The 11976-nt window shown below is 36.4% G+C and overlaps 1 protein-coding gene across 2 annotated transcripts; it reads right to left on the reverse strand.

Moving 5' to 3' along the window:
* Positions 1-882: 882 nt before the first annotated feature.
* LOC110335918 (olfactory receptor 10C1-like) lies at positions 883-11288 on the reverse strand. 2 transcript variants are annotated; one of them, XM_021218361.1, is made up of 2 exons: positions 11265-11288; positions 883-1851 (listed from the first exon to the last, which is right to left on the reverse strand). In XM_021218361.1, the coding sequence occupies exon 2, from the start codon at positions 1846-1848 to the stop codon at positions 883-885; it is 966 nt and encodes a 321-aa protein (XP_021074020.1). In that variant the 5' UTR covers positions 1849-1851; positions 11265-11288. The 2 variants fall into 2 exon arrangements, with proteins under 2 accessions (XP_021074020.1, XP_029387376.1); XM_029531516.1 differs by lacking the exon at positions 11265-11288 and having other exon boundaries at positions 883-1088; positions 1521-1848.
* Between the last annotated feature and the right edge of the window lie 688 nt (positions 11289-11976).

Below are 11976 nucleotides of genomic sequence, written 5' to 3' on the forward strand. Positions count from 1 at the left end.
CCCTGGGTGCTCAAAGCCTGGAGTGCAGACTGACCTAACAGTACAGAGCACTGCCCTGAGAACTACTTAGCTGTTCCAGTCCAATGCAATGGGTTTACATGTGTTGAGGAATATGGGATTGTAGCATAATAACTTGAGATCACTTAGAAGTAATTTGTTGGAAGATCTCCAAATTATGTTGTTTCATATGTACGTACATAAATTTATATATTTTAGAAAAATCTTGCAAATATACCAATAAATTTTTGTTCACCTTTGTTTCTTCTCCTGTAATAGCACTAATATTTCCTTTAAAATCATTTACATCTTAGAAAATGCTGAGAATTACTTCTCATACTTTTTCTTTAGTGTTTTGTAGCATATAGTTTAAAAAGTTGATAGTTTGCATTATTGGAATGTTTACACATTCTCTAAACAGAATGAACAGAAGAACTATTTAATTCTACATTACATGTGTATATAATTACATCTGAAGAATTTAATGACTGTCATGAAAAGAAATACCCTGCCTCATAGAGTTACTAAGGCATTAAGTGCCATGTTTTGAGAACCTGTGTAGAGTGCAGAGGTAACAGTTCTATCAGGGGTTGGACAATGGCTAAGAATGGATACAGAGAATGTTCAAGGTTCCTGAGAAATTAGCATGTGATTTTAAACTCTGCCCAGATGAAAATATTTAAGTTCCGGGCTAACCTACTAAAGAGATTTAGTAGCAATCATACATTCTCATTATTTGTAATTAAAAACAGTGCCAAGTAAAGAGAATACTCTAAACCAAAGTTATGTTTCTTAAAGATTAAGACAGCCAGGAATAGCACAGTGGTTTTCTTTGTTTACTTGGACAGACTGTTCACCCTTTCAGGAGCCCTTCAGGATCCTCAGTTACCTATTCGTTATCAGAACTTTCTTCAGGCCCAGAATTCTTCTCAGTGCTCCCTTTACTTCCTTGTTCCTTAAGCTATAGATGATGGGGTTCAGCATGGATGTCACTGCTGTATAGAAGAGGGCCAAGAGTTTATCTATTCCTGGTGAGTGGCTAGACTTGGGCCTCAAGTAGTTAATAGATCCTGATCCATAGAACAGTGTGACCACAAGTAGATGCGAGGAACAGGTAGAGAAAGCTTTATGGCGCCCCTCAGGTGAAGGCATCACTAGCACTGCAACCAGAATTCTGACATAGGAATAAATGATGAGTAAAAACGGACTAGATATACAGAGGACTGCTACCACAAAGATGGCAGCCTCATTTTGGGATGTATCTCCACAGGCAAGTGCCAGGACAGGTGGAAGGTCACAGAAGAAGTGGTCTATCTCACAGGGTCCACAGAAATTTAAGGAGAAAATAAAATTGGTCTGTCCCAACCCTACAATGCAACCTGTTCCCCATGAAACTATTGCCAAATGGGCACATACCCCACGACTCATTCGGGTTGCATAGTGGAGTGGGGAACATATGGCAATGCAGCGGTCAAAGGCCATGGCTGCCAATAGGCAGCACTCAGTTATACCAAATAGTGTGAAGAAAAACATCTGTGTGGCACATCCCTCTCGAGAGATCCCTCGGGCCTCACTCACAAGGCTCTGTAACATCTTGGGTATGACAGAGCAAGTGTAACCGATCTCCAGGAGAGACAAGTTGGCCAGAAAGAAGTACATGGGGGTGTGTAGAGCTGGACTGGTGCAGATGGCAAGGGTTATGAGTGCATTTCCTGCCAATGATACTAAGAACATGAGGAGGATGAGGGTAAACAGAAGGAAGCATTCTCCAGGGACCTCAGAGAACTTGGCAAATGCAAAGCGTTTGACAGACAAGCTGTTCTCCTGCCACAGAGAGCAGTTGACACTCATCTCCTGGAAGAGGAAACAGTAAGTCATTAGAAGGATTCTTGCAGATGAAGGGAAATTTATCCTTTTAATACTTTGAGAACCTCAGTTAAATCAGAGACAGAATCTTTCTCTGCAGTCAAAATATCAAAGTTTAGAAATAATCTATTTCCACAGATTTTCATATCTATTACTTTCTCTGTTAACATTAGGGGATTTTCCAAAGTGTACTGAACATTGAACAAAGTGTACAAATATTTACAGAAGATGGTGGAAACTTGTAGTCCTGGCACTAATGAAGCTCAAGCAAAAGACTTACCATGGATTTAAATTCAGCTTCACATGTTGTGTAAGCTATCATTCAAATAAAAGAAAAGGAAAACCATTAATTGTATCTCAATTCTTTACACATTATTCTCATTAACTAGTTATCAATGTTACACAGAAATATTGATTGACCCACACTCATCTCTATGCTTTCCTGTTGCTTCATATACAGTCTCTTCAACCATTCTCTATGTGTATTGGGCTCAGATTATTCTGTGATTGCTATTGCTAGTATTTAGATCCACACATTAAAAGTATTGTTTCCTCAAGACTCATATTTTTGGAAGTGAATGTAAAATCGAATAACAACTCAATAAATAAATGATTAGTGTTTTTAATGTATAGAATTAAAGGCAGAGCACATACTGATGTCTAGGCAGTAATGATGTGGTCAGAGAAGCTTCTTAAGATGCATAAGGTGAGACATGAAAGAGAAGGATGCAAATTGTATCGTGGGTATTCTAAGTTTCTGGACTAATAGCCACTTATCAGTGAGTGCATATCTAGTGACTTCTTTTGTGATTGGGTTAACTCACTAAGGATGATATCCTCCAGATATATCCATTTGCCCAAGAATTTCATAAATTCATTGTTTTTAATAGCTGAGTAGTACTCTATTGTGTAAATGTACCACATTTTCTGTATCCATTCCTTTATTGAGGGACATCTGTGTTACAATTTCCAAAACACAAGAAAACTAAGAAGAAGGAAGACCAATGGATGGATATTTCATTCCTCCTTAGAATAGGGAATAAAATACCCATGAAAGGAGTTACAGAGATAAAGTTTGGAGCTAAGATGAAAGGATGAACCATCCAGAGACTACCCCACCCGGGGATCCATCCAATTATCAGTCACCAAACCCAGACACTGTTTTACATGTCAGCAAGATTTTGCTGAAGGGACCCTGATATACCGCTCTCTTGTGAGGCTATGCCTGGCAAATACAGAAGTTGATGCTCACAGTCATCTATTGGATGGAACACAGGGCCCCCAATGGAGGAGCTAGAGAAAGTACCCAAGTAGCTGAAGGGGTCTACAACCCTATAGGTGGAACAACAATAAACTAACCAGTACCCCCAGAGCTTGTGTCTCTAGCTGCATATGTAGCAGAGGATGGCCTATTTGGCCATCATTGGGAAGAGAGGCTCCTTGGTCTTGCAAACTTTATATGCCCCAGTAAAGGAGAAAGCCATGGACAAGAAGTGGGAGTGGGTGTGTACGGGAGCAGGGGCGGGGAGAGGGTATAGGGAGCTTTTGAGATAGCATTTGAAACGTATTTCTCTTCCCCTTTTAACCTTTTTTGCTTTTGTTTGTTTTTTTTTGTTTTGTTTTGTTTTGTTTGTTTTTGTTTTTCGAGAAAGGGTTTCTCTGTGTACCCCTGGCTATCCTGGAACTCTCGACCAGGCTGGCCTCGAACTCAGAAATCCACCTGCCTCTGCCTCCAGAGTGCTGGGATTAAAGGCATGAGCCACCACACCCGGCACATTTGAAATGTAAATAAAGAAAATATCTAATTAAAAAAAAAACTGTTAACAAGGTCAGAGGGAAAAAAAGAAAAAAAAAAGATAGAAAGAGAAGGATGAATTAAAAAACACAATAGCCCTTCATGTCACAAACCTCAATAGGGCAGCCGATTTCAGTAACTTAATATTTCCTATCTCTTTATAGAACATATTTTCTTAGGGTAAGAAGTTAGGGCATTAAGTTTCTGATTTCATAATATTGTTTATGATATTCTATGAATCAGACTATTGAGTTAAATAAAGAAGAAAAAACTGTAAAAGAGATGGTGCCTTGGTATGTAGTCCAGGTTAACCTCAAATTCATAATTCTTCTGCCTAAGTCTCTTGAATGCTAGAATTCTAAGAACAAGACCTGGTGCCTGGCTTGATAGAAATTTCTTCCTAACCTTCTATCTCAACAGACCTTACATTACAATTCTATCAAACTACTTGTATTTTCCTACACATATTATCTGTGCAGTTCATTCCTTTCTGCTCATTTTTGCATAGGGTAGGTGCTGTGTGCTTGTTGGGTTGCTTACATGAAAAAAAAAAAAGGTCATTCCCAGAATAGCCTTGTCTGTTTTCCGGATGTCATTCATCTCTTCTGCCTACAGTTTCACTCTGTTTTTTACATTGTAACTGCTAAACTAGCCTTTATTACTCTGGTGGTGTCTTCTCATTTCTTTCAGTGTAGCCTTATACAGAGACTGAGTATGGACCTGAGTATGGATGTCAATGTTCTTATCATTATGTTTACCATCTTTACCAATCCATAAGTTCTCTTGAAATAAGAAGTTCTAGTGTCTAGCTTACTCTGGCTCCTTAGGTATTCTGCTTGTCCTTGCCCATTATATCCTAAGAAGTTGAGTCGCAAGAGCCTCAAAATTTGAAGATGGAGATGACTTATTTTTCTCCCCGTCTGCTAACTTTTCCCTTCAAATGAGGTGATCCATTATTTTTATTTATTTATTTATTTATTTATTTATTTATTTATTTATTTATTTATTTATCTTGAAGGGTGTATGTGTCTTTGCTGAAGTTTGAGTTTTCCTACCAAAAATCTGAATGCACCATTTTTTTTTTTCTGAGAAGGGCAGAATAGGAGATATCAACAGCCTGTTAGGTCCTCCCTCTATTCTCTTCACATAATAAAATATTACAGGTTCCTCCTATTCACTCACCTAGAACCATTCATGCAGCTGAATGACACTTTAGCACAACACTATAGAGAGTGTGGGATCACTTGACTAGATTACAATGTACAGTATTACTTGAGTATTACAGAATAAGTGAGTTCTAATGATGATGATATAAGTGATTAATGCACTAGACAGCTGTTTTTGGAGAGGGATAGTGGAGTCTGCCTAAACTTTAATAACTTTCAAAGGAAAAGACAATAATTGCTTAGAATAAGAAGAATGGAGAATATTTTGAGTATCAGATATCCTTTTATATAGTTTAATTCACTCTCTCAAGTCTGATTTAGAAAAATTAACTATTATACTTACCTCAAATCACAGTATATGAAAAGATAATAAGGTCGTTTCTACTTCTGATTAGCCACTCCTGGGTTACTGTTCATCTTTTCCTTACAACGTACATGCAACACACATCATCCCCATCTTCATCTCTACATTGTGTTGAAAAGCTTTTGCTACAGTCAGAAACCATGTCTGATGTCAAGAAGATTGCTTCCCTCAGGAGAGAGCACTATGTCCTTCAAAGCAATGTCCAATAACACACACTCAGGCACACGCACACGCACACACACACACACACACACACACACACACACACACACCACATACCACACCGCACACTTACTTTACTATTCCCATTATATGCATTTTCTTCTTTCCTGGAAAACAATGAGCTATAAACATATTATACAAAAATTCTGTCTTCTGAGTCCCTTTCCTTTTACTCTCCCCAGGAGACTCCCAATCTGTTCTCACTGGTGAGTTTCAGGAGGCTTCTCATTGCCCTCCTGAGAGTCCTTATGGATAGGACAATAGCTCTGTGCAGAGGAGCTGAATTCTGCAACAGCCCTTTCCCCTGAGAAATGGTGCTATCACAGAAGATCTGAATCATTCCGTCTACAAGGAAGTATCACAATAAGCTAACCATTTTCCTACTGAATCAAAATTGCCACACTGATGCCAAAGGTCCAATATACAGTCTCCTGGAGAAAAAAAAAAAAAACATATAAACCACAGCTCTTGTTCATGCTTAGGCACTCTGGGTTTTGCATTTTTGTGATGAATATTATTATCTTGTTAGTGATCAGTGAGTAAAGTTTTCATTCACATCATAGTACCCACGTCATACTGTGGGTGTGCTATGGATGCTAGTTACTTCTTTTTGTTACTAATTATCACTTATTTTTTTAAAAAATAATGAAAATATTGAATATATTATTGTCCCATTTTTGTAGTCATGTAAGTCTGTCTTTGTTGGTAATGATTGAAAATTGTTACTTTGAAATTCTTAGTTCCCCCGGAGATATTTGATGATGTCTTGAAACAATTTTAGTTGGAACAACTGGAGGTGACTACTATTTATATGTCATAGGTAGGGACTAGCATATTGCTGATTGCTCTGCAATGGAAAAAAAATGGTTTGCAAAGCAGGCATTTGGTCAGAAATATCAAGAGTCAAGTTATAGCATCCTTGATCTACAGAGTATCATAAAGTCTTTCTCTGATCTTGATTTTGTTTGCTTACGCCTTGAGTACTCATTTCAAATTGAGAAGTTAATAGTGTTTTCATGAAACTTTGTTGGAATAAGTGCTGGGTTATTATGGTCATAGGAAAAAAAAAAACAAGTTCAATGTCTTATAAGATGAATTTTCTACCAAAATCCCCACATATTTTGTTCCTCATTTTTTAGTGCAAATAGCATTGGTGTATTGACCTTATCGGTAGACACTGAAGATCTCTTAGAGAACAATTCAAATGCAGATATTTTTTTCTTAGTGTACCTATAATTTCACTGAACTTAAGATGGATATTAAATATTTGCATAATGCATATTATATCTATAATTTTGATAATTTTTAGTGTTTTATGCAGAGAGATCTGAGAACTATACCCAGCTCCGAGTTGGGAAAACCTGTGCAATTTTATAGTTAAGTAACAAAATAAAGGAGTAGAAGTTGGTCAGGTCAAATAAACGTTCTAAACCATGCATGAACAGTAAACAAGTACATGTTGCAGAATTATAAGGAGTTGCTTTTGCTTTCTCTCACTGTGACAAAATACATAAGAAAAGTAACTTGCAGAGAAAATATTTATCTGGGCTCATGGTCACTTAGTTCTATTGTCTTGGCCTGCTATGACAAACACTAGGATGGAGAATACATGATAGAAAGTATCGGGGAAATACATGGTGACTATAAGGAGAGCTGTAAGGAGACTCCACTTTTAAGCCACCTTTTGTAGCTTTTGTACATGAGTGAGACAATGGAAACAATGTTTCNATTGTCTCACTCATGTAACATTGTTATTACTTCATCATGTATAAATCCGATGATGACTATAGAGTTCCTGTGATCTTGTTACCTCCCAAAGACACCATATATGAACACTGACACAATGAGTACCAAGGTTTCTTTTGTTGTTGTTGTTGTTTTTTGTTGTTGTTGTTTGTATTTTTTACAGGAGATTTTGGAGAATACTTAAGATTTAAATCATATCATTTCATATATTTTGACTAAGTATTATAGTTAAAGTTACTTGAATATTAGGTAAAACTCAGTGTAGCAAAGATCCGGGACACCATGCAAAGAAACTTGAAAATTTACTCTAGAAACATGACTTTTAAGCAGAAAAGTAAGTATGGCAACGATCACACCTAAAGTCTAGGAAAAATTACTGGTTGGTGTTACATAATAAATTTCTTTAGTAGTACTATGGTCCATGTTTTGTGACGGGAGTATTGTGGATGTCTCAATTTGAACCATTTACACACTGGATTGTTCTCCTATGTGTCAAACAACCAGATACTCCCAATCTTTTTTCCCTTAGTGAAGCAGGAATTTAGTCAGCATGTGATAAAGTATTTCTGACAAGTATTTCTGACAAGTATAGGCTAGTATTGTTCAATACCTTTTATATAATACAGGGAAAATAATACTGGTTGCTTCCTAATAAATGTTGTTCTGGGTTATCTCAGACTTATACAAAAAAAAAATAATGAAAATATTTTTGATTTTATGTAGTGAAATTTTCATTATCTACAATAATTATGTGTCACTGATATTATACACCTATTTATTTCTAAGAAAAATCACACAGTATGCAAATTGTTCTACTATACTCAGTCCCCACTATTGTGTGGTAGGTGATTGTTGTTCTTATTGCTTTATCTTTGTTACAGTGAGGTTGGTTTGAGTTTTATTCCTGAAAGGTGGTTCTATTGACCTGATTTGGGCAACAGAAATAGAGGGGTTGTTCCATGTTCTACTATATTTTGGAAGAGTTGGAGGGTTATTACTTATCCTCTATTAAGTGGTCGAGAGAATCCATCAAAAAATGTGGGATGCAAGTCAGATGAGGGATTATAGAGTGCTGACCATATCCTGGACACTCTCCTGATAACACAGTAAGAGTGGAGCCACTCTCTACCCAGATAAACCTTGGGTCTACTCAACCACATAGAGACTAAAGCCAGGTCATGATAGCACCAGTTAGGCTTCTGTTTCCCCATCTAAGAACTTGATACTCAGAAATCATGTGATAGCAGTTAGTCTAACTGATAGATTTGGAAAATTCCTGCCTCCTCCAGAGGACTTTGGCTTTTGAATTGGTGTGCATTTATACTTATATCTCCAATCAGGTCTGCATACATAAATTAGTTGCATTTTCTTCCCTGTTCTTTTTTTCTCCCCTTTCCCCTGTCTCCAGCTCTACAAACTAACCCTACCATTTCAGTTCAGAAGCTGTCCTCTGATACAATCTCCTGGAATTTTTATACCAACCATACCCACCACCATCAAGCGCCTGATCACCAGCTCCTCTAAGCACCCAGAGACCACTGATGTGCAACAGCTGATCCTGGGTAAGGAACCACAAAAACTCAGCTGTTCAAAGATTTTACATCATGAGCACTATTTTAGGTAAATGCAGATCTTCTGTTTCTACATCAATCAATTTTGGTAGCTTTTGTTTCAAGTATTTTGTGCATATAATGACTTAAGCAAATTATTACCACAAAAGAATGAAACTAATTTATTTTAATCATATCATATTATAGTATAATAAAACTAGAAATCAGTAGGAGAGTACAGAAACTACAAAACCAGTTGGAACAAGACACATTTGGGAGACTACCAATCATTGCAAGGATCAGGAAGTAATTTGAAAGTTCCTAGAATTAAATTCAAGTGAACGTAGAACTTTCACAATTTTTCACGAACACATAAATGCACTCCTGAGAAATTCTGAGATGGTTCTTGCATAGGAATGACTGATTTTACATCAATCATCGGACATCTGTTAGGCTGACAGGGTGATACTCCCCACTATAGCTTGAATTGAGAATATCCGAGAATGAGTAGTATCTGAAGTTCATCAAGCCTTGTGATAAGAAGGTCTAGCTCAAATAGTTTGAGGAAGCCAAGACTCAGAGAGTCCCTTCTGGAGCTGATATTGTATTTCAACAGTAAGTAGGTATTTTTGTTTTTGTTTTTGTTTTTGTTTTTCTGGTTTCCTCAAGACGCTAGTGTTTGCAGCATCCAATTTTGACATGATGGCTACTATCCAGCTGGTTGCCTGGCTTATCTTCTTTGCCTTAGTTAGGTTCCTAGTGATAATATCAAATACTATCATCATTAACGACTTGGGAAAGAGGAGGTTTACTACATCTTACAATTTTTAGTCAGTACATCATCCAGGCAAGTCAGGGAAGGAACTCAAAACAAGAATCTGGAAGTAAAAATTGATGCAGGGGACCATAGAGGACTGCTCTTTAGTGGCTTACTCAATCATAGTTTGCTCAGTCTGCATCCAGGACCACCAGTCAAGGGGTGATACCACCCATAAGGTGATGGGTCCTTCCACATCAATTAATCAAGAAAATAAATAACAAGTTTGCTCACAGTTAATGTGGTAGACCCATTTTCTCAATAGAGGATCCCTTTCTCCAAATAACTATAGCTTTTGTCAAGTTGACATAAAAATCACCAGTATAGTTTTTCACTCAAGGAATCCAGGGCAACAGGAGCATATCTAACAGCTATGATTTAATGAGTCAAAATTTCCTAGTGCTTAATAGCTTATTTAAAAGCATTTTTGCATTAAAGCCTTACTACTCATTTGTACCCTATCTAAAACTGATCTAATGATGTTTCAGCCCTGCTCTAGAGGTGTAAAGACAGGTACATTCTTTAAATATCTCAACATGGAAGTTTTTAATTGTGAAATTGTCATCACCTATATATCTTTTCCCCAACACATATGCCTGTTTACAGTTTATTTTTAGATATGACGTCAAATTAGCTGGCCCTTCTTTTTCAGGTCTTCTGAAAGTTATCACAGAGAAATTATCTGTGTTCATGTCGATGTTCTTCATAAAACTCATGCTGTTTGTATGTTTACCAGCTGTAATTTATGACTAATTCAACAAGCCTTCACCCTCTCTATTCCTAAATGCATCTGTAACTATATCTTTCTGCATTTGTCTTAATATCTTGTTTATATTACCCAGAAAGGGGAATTTAGGCAAATGAACTGGAAGAAAGTAGTCTTAAGCAATTTTCCAAGCCTATGTGCTTTACTTTGTGAGTTTGAAAGAATTACCAATGAACTTGGTGGGGTTTTAAGAGCTTTAGATGTGAGGCCTCTCCAACTTATTGACCACAGACCCCTTTATAAAAATTGAAGAAAGTGGATAACACTGTCAGAGTAGCTACTCTTATTTCTCTCCAACAGACTCCATATTTGAAAAATACATCCTTGTGACAATGGTTGATATATCATATACTCATCTATATTCAGGTTAGAAGACCTTTAAATTATGTTCTGATTATATACAGAGTACAAATTACGTCAATAAAGGCAACTGTTCCATGAGAATCAGTTCTTTAATCTTGCTCAGAGTGAGAAATTTATTTTCATTTGCTTCACAATCCTATTTCAGAATGTGACTTGACAACCTGGAATTATCTCATATTAAAGACCTACCTGTACAGAAGCAGTGATTACAATGCAGGTTCCCAGAAGATTTTGCTCTTGGTCACTCTCATGCCTGATGATAATTGCCCTATTAGGAATATAGGCATCCCTAGGCCCCAGTTCAGACTCATACCATTTCCTGCTGCAGTGACACACTTCAGTATCCCAGAGCTCTGGTCATGGCATTAACATATGATATTTGGCCTTGAATTCTAAGATTCTTTTTAAGAAACTAGTTTCTGGAAAGCACCATCTTCTCAGCGTGGGAGACTAATTGAAAGGATAAGGGGACAAAAATTTCAGAGGTGAGTAAATAATAACCATACATTTTTCATTTGCTTATCTCTCTGTACTACAAACTCTCCAGCTAAGAAAACAATATTATTTTCATCAACTGCCAAGTCAGCTTTCTTTATATATCTTCTATTATGCTAAGCATTTAAAGTGTTTCTGAATAATATGGTAAATTAAATTTGACTATAAAATTGGATTTGAAATAATTCATATTCTACAGTTACTTGTAATCCGAAAAACATACATTCAGCAATAAAAAGCAGATATATAAACAAAAAAATCACTTCTGTATATGGAAAGATTTCTTTATGAGTTAGACTCTTAAGTTTTTTCCAATTTTACAGTTTCTCTGAAGAACAAAAACTGTGAAGTTCTTTCTGATACAGCAATAGTGTTGGATGTACGTGGGCTACTGAAGAGGCAGTCTATGGTTCTCTGTGTTTATGTGTAAGTTCAGTAGCTATGTTGCCTTGACTTTGAATCATTGTATTCTTAAAAAATATAAGGTATGAAAAACATTGCATTCATATTAAATACTTATATTTAAAATGTGAGTAAATGAAATTGTTCATGTCCTCTAGTTTCTCAACAAGGCTGAGTTAAATAAATACATTTGGACATGATGACCATATCAGAGGAAAAACTTAAAAATATGTTATATACTAGTAGATACCCAAACAAAAACTCTAGCATATCTGTGAAATTTTATTTTACATCATTATAATATTAAAATTTTTTTCACGCAATTTTTAAGGATATTCAAGTACACTGACTGAAGAATGTGGGGAGCACAAAGGTAGGGATGAAACACATATCTTTTTCAATAAATATGTATGAATGAATGACTTAA

Source organism: Mus pahari, chromosome 18 (genome assembly GCF_900095145.1).
Source record: "Mus pahari chromosome 18, PAHARI_EIJ_v1.1, whole genome shotgun sequence".
Lineage (NCBI taxonomy): Eukaryota > Metazoa > Chordata > Mammalia > Rodentia > Muridae > Mus > Mus pahari.

What these genes read in the sequence shown, in the direction of transcription:
- LOC110335918 (XM_021218361.1), bottom strand. Translation starts at nt 1,848, where the DNA reads ATGAGTGTCAACTGCTCTCTGTGGCAGGAGAACAGCTTGTCTGTCAAA.